The 27,192-nt window shown below is 38.9% G+C and overlaps 3 protein-coding genes across 3 annotated transcripts in view; all 3 read right to left on the bottom strand.

Annotated features, from left to right (window-relative positions):
- rnf19a (ring finger protein 19A, RBR E3 ubiquitin protein ligase) overlaps positions 1–2,207 on the bottom strand; it is a 29,376-nt gene extending 27,169 nt beyond the window's left edge. The window contains exon 1 of the mRNA XM_022753218.1: positions 2,031–2,207. The gene's annotated coding sequence lies outside the window, so the exon portion shown is untranslated. The remainder of the gene's footprint in view (positions 1–2,030) is intronic.
- Positions 2,208–4,600: 2,393 nt separating this feature from the next.
- pabpc1 (poly(A) binding protein cytoplasmic 1) lies at positions 4,601–11,209 on the bottom strand. The gene is made up of 15 exons (XM_022753254.1): positions 10,378–11,209; positions 9,848–10,041; positions 9,564–9,679; positions 8,796–8,935; positions 8,600–8,694; positions 8,290–8,427; positions 7,934–8,029; positions 7,520–7,792; positions 7,279–7,369; positions 6,568–6,690; positions 6,298–6,440; positions 5,751–5,835; positions 5,473–5,603; positions 5,094–5,184; positions 4,601–4,966 (listed from the first exon to the last, which is right to left on the bottom strand). Exons 1-14 carry the CDS (start codon positions 10,568–10,570, stop codon positions 5,095–5,097), a joined length of 1,908 nt encoding a protein of 635 aa, XP_022608975.1. The 5' UTR covers positions 10,571–11,209; the 3' UTR covers positions 4,601–4,966; position 5,094.
- Positions 11,210–14,307: 3,098 nt separating this feature from the next.
- Positions 14,308–27,172, bottom strand: LOC111227664 (14-3-3 protein zeta-like). The gene is made up of 6 exons (XM_022753265.1): positions 27,067–27,172; positions 24,278–24,589; positions 19,198–19,321; positions 16,732–16,895; positions 16,513–16,608; positions 14,308–15,205 (listed from the first exon to the last, which is right to left on the bottom strand). The coding sequence occupies exons 2-6, from the start codon at positions 24,578–24,580 to the stop codon at positions 15,149–15,151; spliced, it is 744 nt and encodes a 247-aa protein (XP_022608986.1). The 5' UTR covers positions 24,581–24,589; positions 27,067–27,172; the 3' UTR covers positions 14,308–15,148.
- Between the last annotated feature and the right edge of the window lie 20 nt (positions 27,173–27,192).

The raw sequence follows: 27,192 nt of genomic DNA, 5'->3' as shown, positions 1-27,192 counted from the left end.
TAGACATTACACACAATGTATTAGGGAACATCAGAAAGATTGCAAAGTGAATCAGTGAATAAGATGATAGCCAGTTCAGACAGTATGGAGAAAATACATCAAACAAGTTTAAATTCAATTCAAGATGGTGACTTTTTTGATGAGCCAACATATGTACACATCATTGGTTTGGCATTACAAAACCAAGAACGTATTACTGAATTTCGGTTATGTACTTGTAACAGACATTTTAGTAAACTATACCCATTAATTTAGCTTTTCATTAAGTAAATATTATTGTGATAACAATGTCAGTTCTAAGGCCCAACACTAGAGATGTGTGTGTGTTCAAAAGGCCCATTTTCCTAACAACAGCAAAACTTTACATCCTTGGCTAAATGAATAAGAGGGAAATAAAATAAACTATGGCTAATTTCTTAACAACAGTATTCTAGACTAAGCTTTGGTCCTCACAATAAAGAGAACCCAGACTAATGACATCTTGTGGCTGCATAATCCATACAGATTTTTGATATGCTGCCTTCCCACCACAAGCAAATGACAATGACAGGGCAACTACAGTGTGTGTCAAAACATATGAGCCAAGTGTTCAGTCTTTCTTCAGCCAAGGATGATAAGACAAGCAGGACAACTACACAGGCAGGCAGCTGGGGAAGTAAGACACAATTTCTTCTCTTCTGTACAGTGTATACATTTAGTACAATAACACAGGTCACAGTGACGTAACCAACTTGGTATAGTCAATTATGGCCTAATGGAAACTCAAGCATGTGATGTGTACACTGAGTAATACTATAAAATGTGCCCAGAAAGACTACAACTGAAGTCTATCAAACAATACCTTACTTGTAAACATACTCAGTCACCATTGTATAATGAAAGACTTAGCCAGGATTATGAACTTATTTAGTAAAGGTAGCTGAGGCAGACATTTTCTCAATAGTTCACCTGAATACTGAATAAGAGGAGCTCTAACATGGATTCCAGATTTAGGTAAGGACTGATTAATGGCAAAATAACGTCAACTTCATATGTAAACGTAAGTACCTGGCATACAAACATACAAGTCCTATTTTTAAGATGTATCATAAGGCTGATCAGGTTAACCCAAGGCCCATGGTAGTCCTTCTGCTATCTAAGATTTGCTGTTATCGGTTACTAATTCATATGCTTATTGCAAGTAATATGTCCAAGTTGCATATCCATATTTGTATTATGTGTTATTTTTATTTAAAGTGAGCAGTTGCAAGTCTACATTCTTATTTTCGATTGGCAGGTAAAAGAAGAATCACAAGTCGTGACAATGTAGTCTGTATAACTCCTAACGAACCTAACAATACAGAAGAATTAATTATGCAACAAACTCTTACCAATTTCTCATATTTTTCACAAAAATAGGGAGACACATTAAGCAACAAGCTACCTACCTCAAACATTTCTCAAATCTATCACTGACACGTTCCTGTTTCACATTGTGTGTAACATACGTAACGTTACAAAACCCTCTGAAATCACAACTTTTTCTCTTTCTGCTTGCTGTTTTTATCGTGTCATGGCAGTCATTAGCAAACCAGCCCTGCTGCCCAAGTTGAACGCACTGCTGAAGTACTTGACGTTGGTCAAAGACAACTCAACGTCTTTAAATGGCTGCAAACTACAGTCTAGCAAATCATATATTTGTAGGCATTTGATATGATTTTAAACGTTATGATAATGCCAACCGTTACGTTTTATACGGTTACTTGACTTCGACTTCTCAATAACGTTAAAATTTGTAGCTAGGTTAGCGACGTAGTTAATTGTGTTTAATACGCTTCACGTTACCTCACAAATTATCACCATCTGGTACACGTCCAAACAGAAAATAGGACACATGACGGTAGCAAAATACAGCTAGTTATGGAACAGTTGAAATTTTCCATAGGTCTGTCATGCCTTATAAAAGTATCCAGAATGCCAGCCAGCTAACTACCAAACAGCGAGCGTTAGCAGCTGGTTAGCAAGGTTAGCTAGAAACGATGAGAACGTACCGTCTGTTGCTAGTGACACTTGTTCCGGAGACAGTAACAAAGAAGAAAGGAATGGTTCTGCTTTCCAAATGCGATTTTAAGTTGAGTATTCAGTTGTCCCACTGCAGTGCCGTGAATTACGTCCCCACTGATACTGGCACTTATTTTCCTCTGTCTTAGGTCCCACCTATCCGTTCCGTTTCGAACGACAACAGCTTGTATGGAGCTTGCTCTGTTGTTCACTGTTCTCGTTCTAGCTCAGGAATTCAAATCGCATCGCGAGATTTTGACTATAGATTCATAGGCCTCTGCCAAATGATCCAGTTTTTTATTTTATTCCTGTCACGTCTTTATAAGAGAGCTGATATGCCACCTGTAAAACAGCTTATTAATATTATTATTATTATTGTTAATATTATTATAATGATAATAATTTAATATTAAGTAAAGGGAATGGAACTTATCTTCCACAATCTTTCCTGTGTTTGTCATTTATTTTCTATCTGGTTTCTAATTCTATTTAAACAAAATTCTATTTAGAAAAAAAAGAATAAAAAAAAAGCTCAAGGGCTGTCTGATGTAATCTTCAAGCCTAAGGGCTTCAATCGTTACTGTCCATAGAGACTGGATAAACAGCCATAAAACTCATCTATCAGGCTAAATAATCAGCCATGATAAATAATTTTTCAGAGATTACAATTAATAGGCTAGACTAGAGTGCAATGCATACATTAAAGTCAAGCAATAAGATCACCTGCTCAGAAATGATATTCCTTACATTACATGAATATATACACTCACTGAGCATTTTATTAGGACATCATATTAATATGGCCTCCCTTTGCTCTCAAAACCTCAGTTCTTTGTGGCATGGATTCCTCAAAATGCATACATCCACAAGATGTTGGAAACTTTCCTTTGAGATTCTACTCCATGTTGACATTATTGTATCACATGATTTCTGCATTTGTCAGCTGCACATTCCCTGCCACATCCCAAAGGCGTTCTAGTCTCCGAACTCTACTGGAGAGATGAACACCATTTCTCCAAAAGATATTCCCTCATTTGGTGTTTTAATGATGATCTAAAATCCAAAATTTCCTATAGGTGTTCAGTTGGGATGAGATCATGCAACTGTGAAGGCCACAGCATACAGTATGATTGACATGATTTTCATCAAACCATTCAGTGACCCCATGTGCCCTAGATAGGGGCATTGTCATCCTGGAAGAGATCACTCACATCAGGACAGAAATGTTTCATTACAGGATAAAGGTGATCCCTCAGAACAACTTTGTACTGATTTGCAGTGACCCTTCCCTTTAAGGAAACAAGTGGACCTGAACGATGCCAGCAAAATGCCCTTCACAGCATAACAGCGCAACAAGTAACATTGTTCATACCAAATTTTATCCAGTTTTATATTGCTTCCCTTTCCCCCCTAGTAGAGCTGGGTTGTTAAATCTACACTAGCAGGGCTTTACAACCAGGCTACAGAAAAGCAAATGAAAAAGCATGAGAATAAGCATAAAGGCTCATTTCAGAACACAAGGCACATACAGTATTGATGGTGTTTTATATGAACCCATGAATCTGTGGAGATGAAATTTTATTTACTCGAAATCCACCCTCTTTGAAGCATAAACTGATATGAACAAACAACACTGGAATCAAATCTGGGTAATCCCATGATATCCCTGTGGAAAGTTGTTTTGGGTTAGCCATGTACTGTTTCAGGTTTTGAAATATATTCAGTGTGGTTCAGCTTAAACAAGAGCTCAACTTGAGTCCTATTTGTGTCAGACACTGGAAGAACCATATGGAGTTGGACATTGTGGTGATATATTAAATGGGTTTTTCTTTCTAATGATATAATTTAGTCAGTAAGTAAGCATTGGAAGTCTGATACAACCATGCATTTCAACCTAAAATTGATTTCTAATGATCTAACCTCAGTTGAACGTACTTTCAACCCGTGCCATCTGTCCTGTGTCTACCAAAAACTTATTTCCTGTGTTTTTCTATTTGAATAAAGTATACAAATGTAGCAGGCCCCCCCCTTTAAGAATTAGTGCCATAAAAAAGTATATTTTTAAGATTCTACTCTGGTATTCTTAGGTTTTAGGACAAAATACTGCACGTTCAGGTCAACATGTTGCACATCTCACTAATGTAACAAATATCAATTACTGTATTCCTGAAAGATGTGCTGCAGTTTTCTCTACAACTTCAAACAGTCCGTTCCAAAACTTTGTACAAGGTCCCTGTGGTCTGATTGTTAAGGATTAACCCTCACCAAATGATACTGACACCTGGTGGAGGACAACTGTTCTGTGATTATCATCTGTGTAGACCACAGACCATCATGCTTCAAGATATGACCAATACATGAATATTGACTTGACACTGCAACACATCGAGACAAAAACATCTGACCAATTAGCACAGCTGAATTTCATAAATTCGATAGTGTCCTGTAAAGACACCTACAATAATCAAACTGGTGTAAATATTCTGTGAACTACTATTACTGTATTTAAGAATAGAATTTCATGGGGACAATTATCATTGAGTCATGAAACAGAAGCATATATTTTGAATGAGAATTTATTACAGCCAGTAGTTTACGATACAAATCACCTTTCAAAACGCTCAGCTACCACCTTCCTGAACATGGCTGATACTCTGAGCACTGACACAGTAAAATGACATAAAACAGAGGAATGCATTCAAATGTATAATTTCGATTTTATCTATTTTGCTATTTTTTTCAACAAATTTTTGTTTATGATCAAGGTCTAGTCAAACCATCCCTAGACCTGGCAGATTCAATTGTTTTTCTTTTTTTAAGAAATAATTTATCATTTTGCGATGTTTTCAGAGTTTTAGGTTTTTCAATGTTTAATTTTTTTTTTTTCTCTTTTTCCATCGGTGAAGCAGGTTTCAAAATGCTCAATCTGTAACAAAAAAAAATAAGCACATCAAAGATTACACTGTTGTTCATTAACTTATGATATCCTTTCTTCCATGTTATCTACAACTTATATCATGAGAATAAAACCCTTCCCACACCCACACACCCACCTTAGACACTGGGAACACCAGCAGGGGTGGTGGACTTCTGAGCAGCCTCCTTGGCCTGGTGGGCCTGAAGCACAGCAACAGCCTCATCCACCTGAAACAACAAAATACTTCATTTCTCACTGCATAAGGAGCAAACACACACAATTTTTAATAAATCCTTAACAATGACAGGGGAAGCAACTAATGAAAAAGGATCTATGTTGAATTTTTTCCCTCGGCATCCACAACCCCCTGCTATGCCTTTCTGCCCCCAGTTAGAGAACTACTAATCTAAAAAGGAACAAATTTTTTTTTTATGATGAGCAAATTCAAATGAGAAAATACTGTCAGCCAACAGGCATACACAGAGATATATCTAACAGATTAGCCATTAACTGACCTTTGAGCGCAGCGACTCAGGTGACTCAAGCATGTGAAGAAGCTCTGAGTTGTCGATCTCAAGTAGCATACCCGTGATCTTGCCTGCGAGGCTGGGGTGCATGTTCTGGATCAGGGGGAACAGACGCTCACCTGAGGAAGAACAGTTAACCATTTTAAAAACCACTGAGTTCAATGTCAGGAAACCACACCTAAGATGTCAAATAATTTTCTATTGGTTTCCCAAAAGACTTCATTACATGTTAGATCCTCCTAAGTCAGAGCAGGTAAAGTACTAACCCAGCATCTGCTTCTGTTCCTGAGGGGGGGCAGCAGCCAGCATGGAGGCAGTCAGGGGCTCCTGTCCTTGGACATGGACAGCAGGCTAAAGATGGGAAAAAGATTTGAGTTTTGTCATTCACAATCTAAATATTCTCAGGTTCACAGTTGTTTTTGAATTTAGTTAGATATAACTGTGGCAGGTTCTAGAGAACAATGGCCATTACTTGGGAGATCAGAAGTAATGCAATCCAATACCATCCTGTGCTCACTGATTTGTCATACAATATAGCTTTTACTCTCACACAAGCATTTTAATGCAATAATTATAAAGTCTAGCCCAGCTCCAGTCTGCCTCACTGTTAGCTCTAAATACACATATACTATGCACTATAAACAGAAATATAGCTGGTTCAAATTTTGCTGTCAGGAATCACACAGTGTTGTCAAAAGTACATTTCTTATTAAATTACGACCAGAGAATTTGAAAATAATATACAACCATGTTTAGGAATGAAATCGTGTTCATATATTTTTCAATGCCTTAAAAAGTCAATGAGATTCTTACCTGCTGCATGGTGACCTGTGGCTGGGAGGCCATGTGCTGCTGGGGGTTGCGCACACCGGCAGCATATTTGTACTGGGGCATGGCACGCACTGGGGCAGCAGCGGCTGAAGCACTGGTAGGGCGCTGGCTGAGAGCCTGGGTGGCTGAGGTGAGGAGGGACAAAAAGGCACAAAAAGGCACGTTATCAAAAGTACATCTAGTGACAAAAAGGAAGTAACACAGGAACAAAACATAGCAGATTCTTCTGTCTGTGAAAACTGAAACACATACGCATACGCTGGGAAGCCATCATCCGTGGGACCTGGGTATTTGTGGTGGTGGTGGGGCGGATGGTGTTGAAGGTCTGGGGCCTGGGAGCTGATGGGCGCATAGCACTGGGCATGTTTTGGAAGTCTGAAGGAAGAGGGGGAAAAAATGGAGATCCATAATAAAGTTGTTACAATTAAGTTCTTTCAATGTTACAAGAGGAAGTTATCAATTCATTTACAGTATCACTTAGCATCCCAATAATAATAGCATGAAACTCTATATAATCACAAGGAATTAGTGCCAGGAAGTTAAGGTATTATTTAACCTTGATATACACTGGGTGCCTATGTTTAAATGTATTGAGTATTTCAAGTTTTCAAGTATTACATTGGGACATGAGCGTGCAGAGTACACCAACATGACATGTGGGTATTAAGTGGAAGTAAAACAAAATGCTTCATTATCTCTCTGATACATGAAGCTGTAGGCTACATAAAGCTGATAAATCATGAAATCAATAAGTCTTTTTACTTAATGTGATAAATGTGCTGATGCTACGTACGCACTTTTACAGTTAAACAAAACCCTTCCAACTCGAATCTATGTTGTATTATGACAGTAGCAGAAATAAATGATCTGGAGACAAGAGTATTTTAATGAAAATGCAAAACAATCATTAATACCAACAGGCAGGATCAAGATTTCAAGAACTATACAAATGTGGCTACTTACGCTGAGGACGCACTCCTTGAGTGGCCCAACGGGGACCTGGGCGGAGTTGCGCCAGCTGGTTGGTGGAGTAATATGCAGCACGGTTCTGGGCCTGGGAAGGACGGAGGCAAAATATTTATCATATTCTTACTGCAAAGGAACTGAAGCATTATTTTCCTATTATCCACTTCCCTACAACCAACATATCATAAAATATGCTACGTTTTTTTGTCATGTATACTCAGCAAATTGGCTGACTTACCTGAGGTATAGCCGCCATGAAATAGCCTGAGGGTGGTGCAGGCTGGTAAGGGTTGAGGACAGGGTTGGGCACAGCGCGGACAGTGGCCATCCTCTGCATGTACTGGTTTGTTAGATGGGCCTGACGCTCCTCCTTGCGCTGAGCCAGGGCCACATACAGTGGCTTTGTAGCAACAATACGCCCATTCATCTCTGTTACAGCTTTAGTGGCCTCTTCTGGGGAAGAGAAGCACACAAAGCCAAAGCCTTTGCTCCGGCCACCCTCCATCATCACCTGTCAGAGGAGAAACTGATTAGCATGTATATTGACATTTTAGGTTTTATTTTCAGGTGATTTTTATGGTGATAAGACACTCAATTTTTAAGCAAGTGCTGAAACATTTCAACCTTACAAATCAAGTGCTAAAATTTTTACCTTAGCACTTGTTATGGTTCCAAATGGAGAAAATTCTTTACGCAGACGCTCGTCATCAAGGCCATCATCCAGGTTTTTCACGTACAGGTTGACACCCTAATATATGAAAATAGACAGTGAGAATGTAATCTCAGGAATAAGTCAAATCAGGATTAATCTTGTACAGACAACCACACCTCTATCTAGAGACGGACTAACCCATAAGAGGTTTAAGAGGTTTTGGATGGCAGCAAAATGTGTGTATTTGAACCATTTGTTAGGGTTAGTTTGTATTAGACAGATATACCTCCTAAAAAACGCCTTATTTTATCATCTACTGAATGAAACTCCTCTGAAAGAATTGAGGACCAACATACCTGGTATCTGGTCATACGATCTTGTTTCATCTGCTCAAATTTGCGCTTGAGCTCGTTCTGGCGCTCCCCTTTCTTCTGTGCGCGGCCCACATACACTTGCCTGCCATTCAGTTCTTTACCATTCATGTCATCTACAGCCTGCAATGAAACAAGCAGAAATCCACTGAAACAAGCTCAAACAGAAGCTGTGTTTCTATTGATTCAAAAACAGCAGAGGTATATTGGGAATTAAGTGGATGTTTTCCAAAGATTTAGACACATATGAAGGAGGCAATGTCCCCAAAGAAAAGAACGTGGAGTTGATCCTGACCTTCTGTGCATCTTCATGTCTCTCAAAGCTCACAAAGCCAAATCCCTTGGATTTGCCGCTATCATCAGTCATAACCCGGATACTGAGTGCAGGACCTACAAAATATAAACAGCTTATCAACACATTTAACAGGCCAAATTACACTGGTAACATGCTTAATTGTGAACCTGTAGTCTTTGAAATCTCATCAACTTACCATATTTGCCAAACAACTCCTTCAGCTTCTCATCATCCATGTCCTCCCCAAAGTTCTTGATGTAAACGTTGGTAAACTCTCTGGCACGTGCTCCAAGCTCAGCCTCCCTCTCTTTACGTGATTTAAAGCGTCCAACAAATCTGTTGGTTAAATGATGTGAAAAATTAAAAAAAATAAAGAATCACGTGCTGTGACAAAACTTTGAACTTATTTCCTTGCCTCCTAAATTACCATACTATTCAAGTAGCTTTTGCTGAATTATCAATGGACAGCCCTGAGATGTTGCCCAAAGCTGTTCAGAGATATCACTCTCTAATGCATTTCTTTATTTTCCTCTTCCAACCTTATTATTCCGATAGAGAAAATGTTTTTTACTTAAAAGTGTTATCCACCACTAGCTGCAATGGAGGACACACTTGGCTTTTTACACCTGCACTGTTAAGACTTTAATAGCACCACTTAACCCTGAACAGCAAAAATGTTATTGTTTAAAGAATGCATTTTGAGTTAAATGCAGACCCTGCGGTGGTAATGTGAGCTTTGGCAACTTTATGGAGCATATTGGAATATTCTACAGGTGAACAAAGTTGGCAAAGTTTGATATTCATAACTAGGTTGTAAGAACACCAATGGTACATTTGACATGATTGTCAAGTGAGTTTGTAGACAAGATGCAGATGAACACAAAACTTTGATTAGATGTAAAATTCATGTTAATCAGACACCCCCAAACACTGATTTAATGAGTGTAATTGTAGCTGCACTTACACTTTTCTGTCATTGAGCAACATGCCATTCATTTTCTCAATGGCCCGCTCAGCAGCCTCGTGGGTCTCAAAGTGTACAAAGCCGTAACCCTTTGAACCATTTTCATCACAAACCACCTTGGAAAAAGGAGATTTGAGCATGTCAAAAACAATCCTAAACATCATGCAAAACAGACCCACACAATCAGATTCAACCAGCTGCAATCTTTAGTCATGCAAAGTAGTGGTCTGTAAAGCACTCAAACAAAAAGCAGAGGCGGACAAAATGAATGCTGCTTTGCCTACCTTGCAGGAAAGGATGTTTCCAAATGCAGAGAAGGTGTCATAGAGAGCTTTGTTATCAATGGATTTATCCAAATTCTTGATGAAGATGTTGCCCACTCCACTCTTCCTTAGTGAGGGGTCACGCTGAGACCACATGATGCGGAGAGGTCTGCCTTTAATCACATCGAAATTCATGGTGTCCAGGGCTCGCTCAGCTGTGAGCAGATGACAAAACTTATGAGAATGGGTTCATGTCTGGTTTGTATACGGCACAATGCAATAACATCTGCAGTTCTGTAGAAGTTAAAAATAAAATCATGTTTCATGGCGTGTTAGTAGCTTCATCACAGATGTAGTACATGTTCAGAACTTGAAATGACTGAAATAATTAAATAAGGTCACAGGAACATACTGACAAAAACCCCCGATAATGCTATCTGAAACACAGATGCTATAATATGGCATGCATGCTCCATGGTCAAAATGGAGTAGGATGGTGCCACATCCCTCATGTTAGCTGTCCTTACTAAATTTCTTTAGGATAAACCTACCATCAGCTGGCTGCTGGAAGTTGACATAGGCATATCCGAGGGATCGGCGGGTGATCATGTCTCTGCACACTCTGATGGAGAGAATGGGCCCAGCCGGGCTGAATTTCTCGTAAAGCATGGCCTCGGTAACGTCTGGATGCAGGTCTCCCACATATAGGGAGGCCATAGGGTAGCTAGGCGCGCTGGGATTCATGTCAGACGACGCGTGTTCACAGGCAATCCAACTGAAAGGTTATAATTACTCGATATTTTGTCGACAACCGTCACCCAATATCAGCCCTCTATATGGAATGGATCTTTTTCTTGGTCTCTTCGATAGCTTCACAAAAATTGAGAGCGCAGACACTTAATAGTAGCTATCTTAACCGTTAGCAACGTGGGCTAGTTAGCTTGATTAGCAAAATGTCGGAGCGTGGCCTAACCGATGTGGCTCGCACACTCTTTCAGTTAGTAAGCTGAATTGCCGGTAGTAAACGACGCAAATGCTCTCATTTACAATAACTGGAATGACAAAGCGCTTAAAGGGAGAAATGTGTGGTTAACAATATAACTGACTAACGTTAATCACACACGCTTTCAACAATGACGCTAACTGCTCAACGTGCTAACGTTCCTCTCGTTCCGTCTTTCGTTCTTTTTCGAAGGCAGCGTCTTCTTCGCGTTGCGTGGGTTGGCAAATGAAATCCTGCTTCACCGATTTTTATTTTTCTTATAAAAATATGTCTGCGTGTGCGCTCTAGCTTTTGGTTTGTTTCATAATAATAAAATGTGTGCCGAGACTAGCTCCGGAGCACACCCTACGCAGACGGATTACGGGAATGAAAGGAAGGTCGGTAGAGGTTGTTTCCCGATTCCAGTCGAAACTACTGCGCGTTCACCACTAAGGTTGACGTCATACATCTCGCGATATTTTATAATTAATTCAATTTCGGTTATTAGCATGGATGTATTGGTCTTATAATACACCCATGGTCATTACAAATGAACTGGATGTATATTTCGGCTATATTCTGCTTTTTCGGAAGGTGAGGAATGTTTCGATGGCCGTCAAGGGAAACAGCCTTAGATATCTGTGCACTCTTGTGTTCTTAACTGTATTATGCACTAATTATCTGTGAATAATAAATGCGGAAACATAAAGAGGTATAAAAGAATAGTAAATGAATATGTGTAAATATAAAGAGAAATAAATACATGTGTAAATACGAAGACAAATGACCAAATATAAAAGTTTAATTATTATATAATATTATATATTATTATTGTCTGGGCTGCATATAGCCATATTCTTTTAGCGTGTGTATATGTGAAAGTGTCCTGGACCACATTGCAGACCTGCCTACTCAACTGATGTCGTCTACCACAGCCTAATTTGTCACAGTGTCATAATGAACTGAAAATATTTTTATAATTCTCACAGTGTTTCCCATACATAACTTTATTTTTCTCTGTTGCTTTTATTAGTATTTGAAGGGCCAATATGTTAATCAACTGGCTTCAGGTGGGTTGAGTAGTCAATTCCTGCATACATGAATCCTGCCAGGAACTTTTTAATGCAGACAAAGGAAGTAGGCCGTGTTCACACCTGGCCTTGTTCACACCTGGCTAGACACCAGACCTTTTTTTTCTATGGCAGATATATTGTATATTGTAAACAGCATATATTTATATATATTTTTAAAAATATATACAGAAATAATTGAACAAATAAATGTTAAAATGAAAATGCTCTTCGTTGTTTTTATATTTCCACATGTATGTATTAATTTATTTACTCTTCTTTAGGCTGATTTATTCTCTTTTTTTTTGGTACTCCTGTGACTCCATAATTAACATGTTTCTCTGTGACAGTAAGTCTTCATAATCATTGCAAATGAAAGAATTGTTGTGATTCATCTTTCAAGGAGTGCAGTTTACATTCAGTCAGAATGGTAAAAGCAGAGCTATCCATAAAACAAAAGGAAGTAGTATCATATGATACATTTCACCTTCAATGCTTTGTAACTGAAAAGTAATTTAAATTATTTTACTCTGAAAAGAAAAGGACAAGTTGTTTTGAAGCTCACCTTGGATGAATTAGGTTTAAGTTTGTTTATGAATCAAATAGGCTACTGTTTCCACTTCATATTTAGCGCTGCTTTGGCTTGACATGGGCCCAGCTGTATTTTATACGTTACACTCACCTTGATTGAAATAAAAGGGCCAGCTCTACGAAATATTGCATCATTCCTCTCAGATTGTGCACACTTAAAATCAAGTGGTGTTGCCTGCTCATATTTTATTTAGAGCTACTGAAAGACTATGAAAGAGCCAGCCTACAGAAATACTGCAGGTTTAGATGATTTTTTATCAAGGACACGCTATTCCTGTGTAATCTAAAAAAATGATCAATGACCTTAAATTTCATAAGACCATCATCTACCGTTATAGATTAACCTGATAGTGAGTATTTTTATGGTTATAGTAGTACCCATAGTTTTCCTTACGAATCATTAAAATGCCGTTTCCCTGTCCGTACTCCCGCGAGACTCCGGCACTTCTCGTCAGGTAGGCGGAACTCATTATTACCAACAGGGGGCAGCAAGGAACGAAAACTACACAACCACGATACATTTTCTCAACCTGTTTCTGATGATTCTAACAGCGCTCTGGAAAATACAACATAGCCAAAATCTATCTATTACAGGGTCATTATGTAATTAACAGCACATTTTGCATCACCCATAACACACAGTTTAATGTTAGCTTGGATAGATATATGCTGTCTGAATAAGAAGCAAAGTCTGCTGGGAGCTCTCTGCACAGAATGAGCTCATCAAAGATGCTCTTTAACATAACTCTATGACATCTGTAACTTTCTGAACTGTCCCTGTCATGACTATATTTTCTGGGTTGGATTATGAGATGGCACTGCAGCTCAACAATCCTCAGCGACAGTTTTGCTGTGCCCTCCTCCCAAGTACTGTCCATGGCATTTGAGCAGACACACCCAGAGAGTTATGTAGATGGAAAGTTTTAAAGTTCTTTCCTTTAGCTGTTCAAACAGTGGCAGTGAAGCAAACCGACTGGCTTCTTGCTTGTGGAACAAGACATAAGGCTCATGGTTGAGCCTTTAGTTAATCACCCTATTGCTCTGCTCAGTGTTCTTTGATTAGCTTTGGATGTGAATGAGCAGTAGACTGCATGTCTAGTCTCCAAAAGTCCAGTGAATTCAAGGGTTTTATATTTTCATGTGGACAAAGAAATCCTTGATTATTCCTTCAAGAACAAGTCTGTATGATGTAGGTCAAGGAGGATGCGTTACAAAGGAACAAAAAGCCTCTTTGACAACAGTGGAGTATTTGCATTGGAGACACTGACTCAAACTGGTGTACAAAAAAAGAGGGAGGACTTTCTGTGGGTCTCCTCTGCTCCCGGCCTCCACCTTAGTGTGACTCATTTATTCTTGTACAGCAATTCACAGAAAATAGATCTTCAAGTTAAAATACTTGCTAGATTTACCACCACAAACCTACTGGTTTTTGAGGAAAGACAACCACTGCAGAGTTGAAATTCATTAATGTAAATAATAGATTGGATCATAGACTGTAAATGTAAAAAAAAAAAAAAAAAAAAAAAAAAAAAAAAAACCTCCAGGATTGTTAGACAACTTAGGACCAACATGTGAAAACATACAAGTCAAAACTTTTTTTTTTTTTTTTTTTAATTCCACTTACATGAAATTACACATTTCCCCCCAAATAACAGTTAGGCTTGGGTGTTCAGTATGAAAATTACAAAGACATGAACAAAGCTAGCCAGCCAGACAACAACCTTCCTCACATCTCCACAAACTACTTCTTACCAACATGCAGTTTAGGCAAGTATTGAAAGAAAAAAGGAGAATAAAAGACAAAACAAATAAAAATCTTAATTTGAAAAAGCAGCAACTAGATAAGCATGTGGGATTTTTTTTTTTTTTTTACTGCTGTGCTCATACAAAACAGCAACAATAACAAGCTTGTGTGCTCTTTTGTTCTTCAAATTTTTCTATACCTCATAAGTGATACATAGAAATACAAAAGCAGGTCACCCGAAAACAGAACAAAATAATAGAGAAGAAAGTTGAGCGACGGACAGTAAACGGAATGTAACCTTTGTGTTCCAACAAAACCTTGCCTTCCCTCTCCAGCAACTCCCCTTTGCTCCCTCTACTATCTTCCTCTGCTGTCATTCTTCTTGTCTAGTACAGAATAACTGCGGCTGTCTGCTCAGGTGTGAGAAGCCAACTCCTGATTTTGTGAAACCACAGGTTTGTCATCAAAAAATGGTGCTAATCAAGAATAAGACCATTAATATGAATAGAATACATATATAGTATAACCTGTTACCTGACTCTAAAAACTCAACCTGCTGCATGTTTCATGAGTCGAGAATTTGCCCTCTCACCCACCACCTTAGTAATACAACACCCCTATTGCTCCCACACACACACACAAAAAAAAAAAAGGTCAGCAGACAGGCAACCAACCCGAAATATACTTTACCCTTCCACATGGACCCTCCCACTAAACAATTTAAAACATATCCTCAATCCCCATCCCCTTTCCCTACAGTTACTACAAAAGATGAAACCGTAAACCGATAGGAGAGAGATGAGTGTTGAGACACCTAAATAGAAAAAGATGGAGAGAGTTGGATGACAATGATGATAGTGAGGTGGTCTCAGTGTTGATGATGAAGATGAGCTGGGACGATGGCAGGCAGACAGGGGTGCCTATGGGGGTCTGGCTCATTCTCTGGGCTCCTCTGTATCCTCTCCCTCAACCTGGTTATCAGAGGTCCACAGCTGAGGAGAGAAGCATAGTGAGAGGGAGGAGAACAGAAGGGTCAAAGGGGGGACCGGGGAATTGGTAGTGGTGGGAGGGTGAGGAAGAGGGAAACATCCATTAATAGCTGATCTTTAAAATATTTGGATTTTAATTTGAAAGGAGACTTAGGAGTAACGCATATTTATTTATTCTAGTTATTAGTAAGTTGTCAGATACAAATGTGTTGTGTACCCTTGTGTAGATACTAGAGTCTGTAGCAAAGGTGTTCAATCGATATCTTTTCAAGAACATTACCTGAATGTTCCTCAAACAATTTCTAGGCCTTTCTTGCACTTAACTGCTGAAAAGCGGGTATCTAGCAGTGCTAACCTAACAATTATGTTTTTATTTGCCCATGTTTAAATATTTGTCTCTGTAATCTCTTTTTAAAAAGATTTTATTTAAACTTTCCAAATTAGGTGTACATTGTACATCATATACACTTATCCACAAAACAAAGACCCACAACCCTAGCAACAAAACATACAACATTTAACACCTTACACTGACCCACATCAGACACCATACATAAGTCTTCAAATACAATTAATATTTATTGAGTACACCTATTTTTTATTCTAGATGCTAGATATCACCTGATGCAAATGAGAAAATGTGGGTGAACTGACGATTTAAGTGGATGAAACTGGTTTCGTATTGCTGCGGCTATATACAGTGTATGCCATTTGAATGGCTCCAAAAATGTTACAAACACCTTATCTCTAATTTTTTGTATCATCAAGGTGGTTTTTTGGGGATTTTTATGTCCTTTTTATTGGATAGTAACAGACAGGAAATGTGGGTGGAGAGAGAAAGTCCAACCGGGGACTCACTGCTCCAGGCATTTGCGCCCATGTGGTATGAGCCCTAACCATATGGCTATCAGGTCACCCTGTCATCAAGGTGTCTGAAGGCCACACTGTTTATTACACACGTTATAGATTAATGAGAAAAAACAGCTCACATGAATGTTGTTTCAATGAGAGCTGCAAAGATAGATTATTCAATCACCAGAGAATGAATCTGCAACAATTTTGATTGTTTATTAATGTATAGACAATTCTTTTGCAAAAATGGCAAAATAATCTCTGGTATCAGCTCCTGTAAAGTAAATATTTTCTGGTTCTCTTACATGCCTTTGATTGCAAACTTAACATCTTTGTGTTTTGGACTAAAACATCAGCATGGGCTCTGGGAGGCATTTTACACTAAACAATCAACTGAAAAAAATAATTGACAGATGAACCACATAAAACTAAGTATTTGCAGTTGAAATGAAACTTACTGTCAAGTTGTCTCTCAGTAGCTGCATGATTAGTGTACTGTCTTTGTATGAATCTTCACTCAGTGTGTCGAGCTCTGCAATGGCATCATCAAAAGCCTACAGGAATTCAAAACACAAGCATTTTAATCATAATAATGCAAGATATTAATACATTGGCATTATATTGAGCAATTTAGTATCCTCACAAATACAAAGAGTTATGTGGTGTTATGAACTTACGCGTTTGGCCAGCTGGCAGGCCTGTTCAGGTGAGTTGAGGATCTCATAGTAGAAAACGGAGAAATTGAGGGCGAGACCAAGACGGATTGGGTGCGTGGGCTGCATTTCCTCTTTGCTGATATCAAAGGCTTTTTGGTAGGCAACCTGTGAGTCTTTAATGATGGCTAAGAGGAAACAAAAAGCATGAGAATTATGGAACCTAAACATTATAACAGTCAAGTGACCATTTATAATCTTTCATACATCGTATAAAAAGAACATAAACAATACAACACATTCAGTTGCTAGTTTACTATGTACACCTATCTAAAACTAATGCAATGAAGAATGTGTCCTGTAATAAATCCAACTTCCATAAAGGTTGTGTTCAGTTTTTGTTGAAACCATTTCAGAGAGGTGTTGATTATACTTTATGATCATTTTGAAGAGTGTAGTTTGTGGTGCTGCTGACAAACTGCATTTATACTCCTATTTATAAGCAACTGAAGTCAGATAAAGTTGAATCAATACTTTACTAAAACTGTCTTTAAAAAGTTTAAGTCACGTTTTAAAAAGTAATCATTTTTCCAACACACTACAGCAATACAATTGGAATAACTGATGACTAATACTGTAGAAGGGCCACACCTCTCTGTGGTATTACTGTTGGGTGAAGAGCACAAGGGAGGTACCTTGTTGTGAGATTAACCACACAATTGTTTCCGAAGGCCTAAATAAACTCTCTTCTTACAGTGGCTACACCTTTGGTGATGAGGCGAGAAGCTGGTCGTCATAGTGACGGGATTTATAAAGCAGATGCTTTTAAATAGAATACTACACTTTCAGGTAATATTTCCTGTAGTGAGTTGAATATGACCTCAACAAGCTTAACGAAAAAATAAGCAAGAGGTTTCAGGAAGGTTTCTAGGGCAGCGGTTTTAAGATCTAATTTCGGTCTAAAATGCAAAACAGACTGACATGGTTGGGAAAAATGTCACTAAAAACAATTGATGAGTCCATTTTTATTCTGTCCTGTCTAATCTTCTCTGTCTTATAAAATCTTTCACTTGATTCCTGCCCTAGTGAAAGTGGAGACACAAGTTATGACCTGTGAAACTGATACGTAGGTAAGTAGAAGACAATAGCGTGCACACACACACCAGCAGCCAAAGGGGCGTGTCATGAAGGTGGGTCAGAAAAGAAGAGTTCTAGTAGAAATTCAAACAAGTTTAACAAACTGAACCAGGATTAAAGTGTTTCATAAAACCATCTCAGAGCAGAAGTGATCAGCCTAATTCAAGACAGGTTTTAAGAAGTAAGTTGAAGATTTTGGGAAATATTCTTTAAGCTTTCTTGCACATTTCGATAAGATCAATACCAATCATATCTGCCTGTGAAAACTAAAACTACCGTCAGCAGCCTATTAGCTTTGTTTAGCATAAAGACTGGAGACAGATTGAAACAGCTAGCCTGCTTTGGTCTGGTAACAAAACCATAACCTACCAGCTCACTAACTAACACATTATATCTTGCTCATTTAATCTTTAAAATAAACATATAAGTTGGTCTTTCCTAAAACCAACTCAAACATCCTAGTTGTCATTTTATGAATAAATGTGTTGTCCGAATTCGCTATAAATTACCAAAGCGGTTTCCCAAACCTGTTTGCTTCATAAACCATTAAAACAAGGCAGCTGAAAACTCAAACAACTGTGTGGCCAAAACATGAGTGAGAAAAAGATGAGTTTATAAATAAATATAAATAAATAAAATTAAAAATACAGAAATAGCCTTTTCATTACAAAAGTGTATTCATTTTTTATTTACTCATTAATGCTTAAATCATTTTTGTAATTCTTACTAGAGGGCAAAAAGGTTAAAAGAATAGGAATGGAACTGAAACAGAAGAATGGTTATCAAAAAGGACTAAATTACCCCAAACAGAATATTTCTTTGAGCTTAAGTCAACTAAAAAAAGACTAGCCTAAGATAGACCTGGCGTCTTGAAGCAATAGATTCAGTGACAGACCTCTTTAAAGCCTGTAAGGAGCCTGCCAGTTTCACTTCAGGTTAAATTTACAAGAACATCTCTGCTTAAAGTTCCCCTTCTACCTTACTACAGGCATCTATTACCTAAACTGACCCACTAGTTGTTAACAATTAACAGTCAACAACAATGACAGAAAACGTTACCATTCAAGTACATCTCTCCTTCCTTTCTCACTACCAGAGGCGTATACTGTGATACTATTGTAATCATCGAGGAGCCAATGTCATAAAGCTTATCCTGATACTTAAGTGTTCATTTAATAGGATCTTGTCTAATACGTCTTATTTGGCTTTGCTAGGAGTTGCAGATATCAGTTCTTACAATCCAGTGTTCCAGCCAGCAAAACGTACATATACATAAATGATGAAGATGAAATAAATCCCCACCACCTTCTACACACGCACACAGTATAAAATGGGATTTAGTATAGAGCTTACATGTCTTCTCTTCTCCTGTAGCCACCTCAGCCAAGTAGCGGTAGTAATCTCCTTTCATTTTCAAATAGAAGACTTTGCTCTCTGCTGCAGTGGCTTTGGGAATGAGATAAGTGTCCAAGAGACCCTGTGGCAGAAAACAAACAAAACAGACTGTTAGGAAAGAACAACTGTCTAAGATATATAATCCAGTGTGTCATCTGTAATGTATATAACTTGCTTTACAACTGGGGCTAGCAGAGATTGAAATCAGCAGAGTTGAATTGTGGTCGCCAACTATGGGTATAAAATGTGTAAACAATTCATTTATGAAGAAGGCAATTTTAACACTAATTACTATAATGCTCATTTGCCACTTAAAGGCATCACTTATCCACTGACCCCACAAGAGCAGTGGTAGTTATTTCAACTGATTCAAATAAACATCATCGCCAGCATCTCAAAGCATTATTTCCCATCAGACCTAAATGAGGGTAGAGACAAGCTGACTACGTCCAATTGCCTAAGGGCTTGAGCGTCAGACTTTGCCTGAGCACCATCACAGATGCTTCAGAGACCACTGAAGGGGGGTGGATATGTGTGGATGGTGGATGCCATGAAAGTATGGGGGAGGAGAAAGGGACAGGCTGGACAGGAGAGTAAAAAGTGGAGGGTGAAATAGGGTGGAGAGAGAGGATGGGAGTATGGATGAAAGATGGTGGGGGTGGAAAAGAGAGCAGAGAGCCAGGCTGCTGAACTCCTGATGAGCTTTTGCTGAGGAAGTAGGTCACTCAGAGCCCAGCTTGGCTCTTTACATCACAAGCATGCACCACTTGATAGCCTCTCCCTGTTGCTAATCTGAATACTAGCTGGCAGGGAATCTATAGCGCTAAGTGGTGGGAGTGTACCATAGCACACTAGCTGTAAAGAAGGACAGATTAAACAAGAGGATTAAACACTGCCTTTAAAGAAACCTGAATCAATGCTTAATATAAAGTGTAGATTTTAGCTCCTCATGTCTGTGGACTTTCATGTAGTTTCATTGCGGACATCTCCATGTTGCGTCTCCCCATCAGCCATGAAGAACTAACTGTGACCTACAGCTTTAAAAGAAAAGCAGGAAAGCACAATTTCCCATGGCATTAGTGATGATATGTTATTAAGAAACCCAACCCAGACCTGCCCTTAAATTTAAAAAGCCTGTTGATTTCTAAAACTATGGGTTGAGTCGGTGTTAGACAAGTTACGGGCCTCTCTACATAGGAATAGTAATGTAATGGGCTGAGCCTGGGTTCGTGGGTAGATGACATAAGTTGTCATTTAGGTCACATGATGGAAAATGCATAGATTTGGTCTGAAAAAGAATAAAATGTAGGATCAGCACACAACCACCATATGATATTAGTAGTTCAAACATAGACCAATTTTCCAAATGAATACAAAGATTTTTGCAAGTTCTACAAGATCCCACTCATTACACAGCGAATTTATACATTATCCCAAGTATAATGAAATAAACGAGGCTGATGTAAGAGCCTGCATTTGCAGAATGCTCTCAGACTGATGTGAGGATTCAGGGAAGCCCTTTGGGATCTCAGTCCAGAACTGGGCCACTTACAAGGTCATAGCTAAAATCAAACTACCACCATGGCAGGAATGTTGAGAGTAAATGAAACTTATATTTTCATTAATTGTACTGCCAATTTGATTATATCTTCCTCAATATCCTTTTTACATTCAAGGATTGAAGAAAGGTTCACAGAAAGGGCAACGTGGGCAAGCAAAGATGTGAAAGTCTCAGTTCTGAGGAACAGACAACAGAGCCATGTATTGTCTCTGAAGCACACCCTGCAAATGTAATTTATATCAGTCAAAGGGACCATCATGGGTGTATGTGGGCACAAGCTTGCTCAATGCTGCTTGCGCATGCCATCATGTATGCTCAAGCAGCATGGGGCAGCAAGCCTAGTACACCACTGTTAGCATTAGATCACACTATAAGCCCTGTTAAAATCAAAACATTTCTTAAAGGCTTACCTTAAAAGGAGTGGGTACAGTGTACACCAAGGTAGTTTACTTTGACTTGATCAGTGTGTCATAGATAAGAAAGCAGAGCTGGCTTTCAAAGACAGCTACAACTTTGTAAAATATCCATTGGGAAAGAACATGTAATGTGTCAATAAATACAACCTCTGTTCCAACCAGACTTATACCCAAGTCCTTATTGGCAAGTCTTGCCACTCAGCAGCCACATTGGCAACACCTCTGGGCAGTTAGTTCAAGCCAACAAGACCATCTAAATGAATGGGGAGAGAGCCATAACTGCACTTTCAATAGTCACCAGGAAATGAAAAATGATAAAATTACCTGTCAAATCTGATAAACGCTTTATAGGTTTGGTGACTTTGCCCGAAAATAAGGTTTCAAATGCTTTTTTCCCCCAACAGGTTATACTTTCACTGAGCATGTGCAAGGTTTTGCTTGCGTCAGTGCAACACCATTTGGTTGATGTTTCTGGTTCGGTTGTTACAAAGCATGAAAATTATGGAAGTAGCTGTGCAAATTGGGGAGATGGCTGGCTTATTGAGGGGAAGGGCGGAACAGCCGTGTCATACAATCACCATCATTTGCTTGTCTCTCCCTTATAATGTGTCCGCTTATACCACTTCCACACAAAAACGAGAAACTCCGGAAAACCCATGTTTGCTATTGGTTTGAACAACCAATAAGCATGCTCACTTTACACAAATATTTGTCAGGTAGTCATGGTCTCTTTGACTTTGCACAGCTACTTCCATAATTTCCATAACAAGTGTAATAACACGGACAAGTAACTGTCCAAGGGTATGTGCTATTTTCCCCATTGATTCATCATGTCTGTCCATCTCTGATGGCTGGCTCTTCACCTGCCTTTCAGAGTGGTCATACAGAACAAGAATAAAAATGTCTTTAGTTTGTAGAAGCTGTTGTCCCACCACATCTAATCTGCTTCAAGTACACCACAGCCGTAATCCTGTCCTACACCCCTCTTTATATGCCCTCTCTCTTTTGGTCCCCATAAGGCCATTCAGCCGAAGTGGAGATCAGCGAGCCAGAATGCTGGTGCTCAGCTGCTGTCATTATAGGATTAGGTCCTTGTGAGTCATCAGGCAGATAATACACAGGCAGAGAGAAGAACAGAGTAGCAAAGGTCCTACAGATGGCTATAGTACCTCCAATACAAAAACCAATGAACTAGTAAAACTTCAATATCTGTGGAAATTTGGTACTTTTCTTAAGAGTAAGCGGAGCTGTGCCAAGAAAGCCTTGAATTCTGGGGTATATAACACGTGTCAGATTTATTAACTGTGTGTAGTCTAGTCTGCTTCCTCTGGGGGATTAAACCTGGGATGCCCCAGGTTTATTAAAAAAGGACCACTATTTATCATCTTATCATCTCCACATGTAGTGGAAACAGAAGGCTTCATTGAGGATTGTGTCTTGTATGTTTAATCTCTCATAAAACACTCTCCTCTGAACAGGAAAAAGGTGCTGGCAGTTTGATAAAAACATGAAAGTCTGATTAAGGCTTTAGAATATGAAAATTTTAAAAGTAATACAATATTATTGGCTGTTTCATCTTAATAACTCATAAAAAAGTTACTAATTTCTGTGTGAACAGAAGTATTAACAGTCAAAGTGCAACGACATTGAATCCTTCAGCAGCTACGAATCAGATTACAACCTGTATCCTATAATGTATAAGGCTATACTGCCCCCCCCCCCAAAAAAACTAAACATCATTGAGTGTTGATTGCTACTAGGTCTGAAGGGGAAGGTCCAAATGGCAGAAAAATGCACTACTCATTCTTTCCTCAGTCAGAAACTGTAGTCTAATACTTTTATCCAAATCCAAGAACAACTTTCATAGCTATAAAGAATATCCAATATGCCTACCTTTCAAACTTTTCAATGTTCATTCCTCTGTTGGTCTACAGTGTATGCAGCATAATAGGCCGACTGTTGTCAAGCCACCAACAAATTAGAATTAAAATGAATAGCTTATTATTTGCAGTGCTTTTTTAAAGTAGAGGTATCACGTGGATTGCTAAGTGTAAAAAACGGTTAATAAAGGGTTCCTTATGGCTGGATACATACAGTACCACTCAAAAGTCTGGAGCTCCAAACTTTTGACTGGCTATGCAAAAGTAAAAATAAAAAATATGTAGGAATTTTTTTTTCTCTAAAATGGCCCCATGCCAAAATTCAAGCACATTGCCAGAGAATTTTAAGGCCTATACCTTTAATGTTTGGTTTTTGTTGACACTGTCACAGAGGTGTTAATTCAATTATGTTTTAGCATTGGCGTCATAGTTACTGATAGGGTTGTAGTGGATTGCATTATATTTAGGAGTTTCTATTGCTGTTGCAGGTGTAATAAGAGTCAGGCCTACTTGACAGGCTTAACACACTTTACACCTCACATAATGCTGAAGGAAATGACTGACTCAGACTATGAATAATGAACCAAATCGATAACTATAAGCTGTTTAAAAAACTTCTTCTTGCCTACTCTCACCCCACTTCAACATTTTTTCCCATTACAGTGGCACATGTGCAGAAGAATGCCTTGATAAACCACAGATCATCACTGATGACAAGCTGTAGTCAGGCACAGATATGAAGCTGTCTAGGCGTGGCACTTCTCTACAGGGTCCATTGTGTCTTGTTGATAGAAATGACACATCTAACAACATGAACTGCTAAAATGAGGTATGAATGGAGTTCAACTCACTCCTTAGTCCTCCAGTATTTCTTCACATAATGTGAATGTCAAAAGGAGATGACTGTTAAGTAATTTGCCTGAGGTAAAATCTCTTTAAAGCCTTGCTTTTGCCTCTTATCAGTTTGACATGGCCAAAATCTTGTAATCACATTTGCTTTGGATTATTAAATTCAGCTTGTGTTTGAGGTAAAATGCTCATCTGATACTGCACAATATCAGATTAGACTGAATAGTTAACATTTGCCCAGTCATGTCTTAATAAAACTGTAAAGAACATTTAAGATATGGATACTATAACAGGTAAAGTAATGTTGTATAATAAAATGTTAGCAATCTCACCAGCACATCTTGGCAGATATCTTTCAGCTCTTTCTCAATCTTTTCCCGGTACTCTTTGGCCATGGTCTGCTTCCTTTCGCTGCCCTCAGCTTTTTGCTCAATGCTGGACACCACACGCCACGAGGAGCGGCGGGCACCCACCACATTCTTGTAGGCAACTGACAGCAGGTTACGTTCCTCATTTGAAAGCTGCTCACTATCCTCAGTAACAGCCTTCATTGCAGCAGCCATGTCATCGTAACGCTCAGCCTGCTCGGCCAGCTTGGCCTTCTGCACCAGTTCCTTCTGGGGTGCCTCGCTCATGACTGCTCACTGGAAGAAGACAAGCAGAGAGGAGAGGACAGCTGAGGTCAATTAAGTGAACAGCAAGGGTACTGCACCCTCCCAATGGTACCTATTTACAGAAGTACCATTACTAAATGTGAGCAAAAACATGTGAAAATAGAATTTTAAGAGCATGTAATGAGCCAAATGAATGGTCTAAATGATCAAGAAAAGACACATCATCTTTGCTGACTCTAATCTGTATACATGAATAGATGTGGGTCTCTTCTCAGTCCAGAGAAGCAACCACTCCATGCTAACTAAACTGATTTAACTGAAGTTGTAGCACATGATCTAACTACAATTTCTGAGGCTTGCTGCTCTCCTTACGAAATACTTGTACAAGGAAACGCTGATGCACACCATGGCAGTTCAAGGCTATGGCAGCTAACAAAAGAAATTGAACAGTGAAGTATTGCAAGGGCTATCAACTAAACAGAGTAAGTGAGAACAAAAGTATACCGACTTAAGTTTAAGCTAAAGACACTAGAATATATTAATTGTTTGAATTGCATCTTCATTCGCTAAATGGAAAGATGCACTAAGCAAAGATGTAGTTGGATTAAAATAAAATCATGATTTTTGCTGGGGTCTGTACCAAACAACCATGTTACCTCACATTTGGAGAATATGATACCATAATGGTGCATTTATAACGGAATGTTGTGACATATTTTACCTTTATCAAGAAATGTATGTATGCTGGTACATTACTTCTTTTACACTTACACAAATACACAGGAATTATAATTACATCAATAGCCTACATCCGTTTGACCCATCTAAAATAGCCAGCAGGCTTCCACAGAATCAATCACATTTTTTCCATGCAGTACATGCAGCGTGACATGCTCTAAATCTGACCTGAAATATCTAAAGAAAACTAATTCTAACACTGATGACACCATATATCAAGTTGACTGATCAAATAAACTGAGAATAAAATAAATAAAACACACACACACAAAAAAAAGCCCCATCACAGATCACATTACAAACACCATTTGCGGAAGCACACAAATAGTTGCATGTTTCAAACAGAAAGAGTTAAGAAATTTCCTTGAAAAGCAACAAATATTACCCTGACAAACACACAAATGTGTTAATGACTTTTTCTATATTACAGCATTACTTCCACCACTCCAAAGCACTTATACAAACCCCCAACAGAACGCAAAAGGATTTGTCAATCTGTAGGAATTATAAAATTTTCAACACCGACAGGAATGAACATGATGCAACATGACCCACGGGTACATCAGTGAATAACTATGCAACAAAAAAAGTTAATAAGTAGTTACAACTTAAGTTAGGTGTGTGAATTCTATTCGCCGAAATCATGTAAGCTACAGTCACGGTAAAACATAAACTGATCTTGCCTCCAGGGCAAACGCGTTCCCCCCTCTCTCCCGTAGACGCACACACCACACCCATTCCTCTACCTGTGACTCGCCCAACAAGCGGAAAAGTGCGAAATAAAAGCGTGTCTACACTTGGCTTGCTGTGACAAATCTCGGTACATTTAGTCGACATGGACCCAGAAACGCGTCCAGTACATTTACAGACATGGCTCTGACGAGAAGCACGATTTAGTGTATGAAAATCAACCGATGGCGGCTTTTCTTTAGGCCCTCGTGACCCATTTCCAGTATGGCGCAGACTATTTCCTGAAGCAGAAGCATTCCAAACCAGACAGCCTTTATAAATGGGCTAGGCATTATACCCATTGTCACAGCTACTCTGACGCGCTCGCCATGTGAAGCCACACACCTTTAAACATTTGTGTTTCCCTCAAATCAAAAGATTATGAACTTGGTTGGTTAGCGCGACGCCAAGCCTTTAAAAGGTGTGGATCTTAGTTGAACCGCCCGGCTGGTAGCCGATGCTGAAAGACAATTTGCCTTTTCTTGTTAGTTCGCTAATACACTATCTGCCACCTTACGTTAGCAAATAAAACTGATATACTGTCAGCAAAATTGTAACGTCAAATACACTAAAACTGAGATCAACATAACTTATAACATAAACTGAAAAACAATATATTTAACTGCGAGCAATAGCAATCCTTCCTCCAAGACAATACATTCCCGTCACCTTTGCTCATTTACACTGAGTGACATGCACACTTCTTAAATTAGAATAACCTAGCAAATTACTTCACTTAACAGGTTTAACGTTTGTAGCCAATGTTATATATATATATAATATTTGATCGACAACCTTCGACCCGACACGCCTTCCCCGTCTTGTGTCCCATTTGAAACCAGCCATTAGACATATCCCAAATTGTAGCTAAGCTAGTCATTGTTCGCTGGTCTGATAGCTGTCGCCGCTCCATATAGCCCAAAGTCATTTGGAGAAAATGCACTTCCACTGTCTCTATATTTTACTATTAGTTAGAACACTTAACAATGACTAATGCAAACGTAAAAGTACAATTTTAAAAACTGTAAGTCCTATCATACCTGAGTACTGGCAGATAGCAGTGATGTCGGCGTACCAAGCTACAGCTGATTCTCTCAGCGCGTCTGAGTGAATACAGTCCACGGGGTTTCCCTCCAATCACACCAATCCAAGGCACGGCCCGGAGG

The sequence above is a fragment of the Seriola dumerili genome, unplaced genomic scaffold (genome assembly GCF_002260705.1).
Source record: "Seriola dumerili isolate Sdu_G_001 unplaced genomic scaffold, Sdu_1.0 BDQW01000191.1, whole genome shotgun sequence".
NCBI lineage: Eukaryota > Metazoa > Chordata > Actinopteri > Carangiformes > Carangidae > Seriola > Seriola dumerili.
Note: the sequence above shows the minus strand (reverse complement) of the source record. Positions and strands in the feature narration are given on the sequence as shown.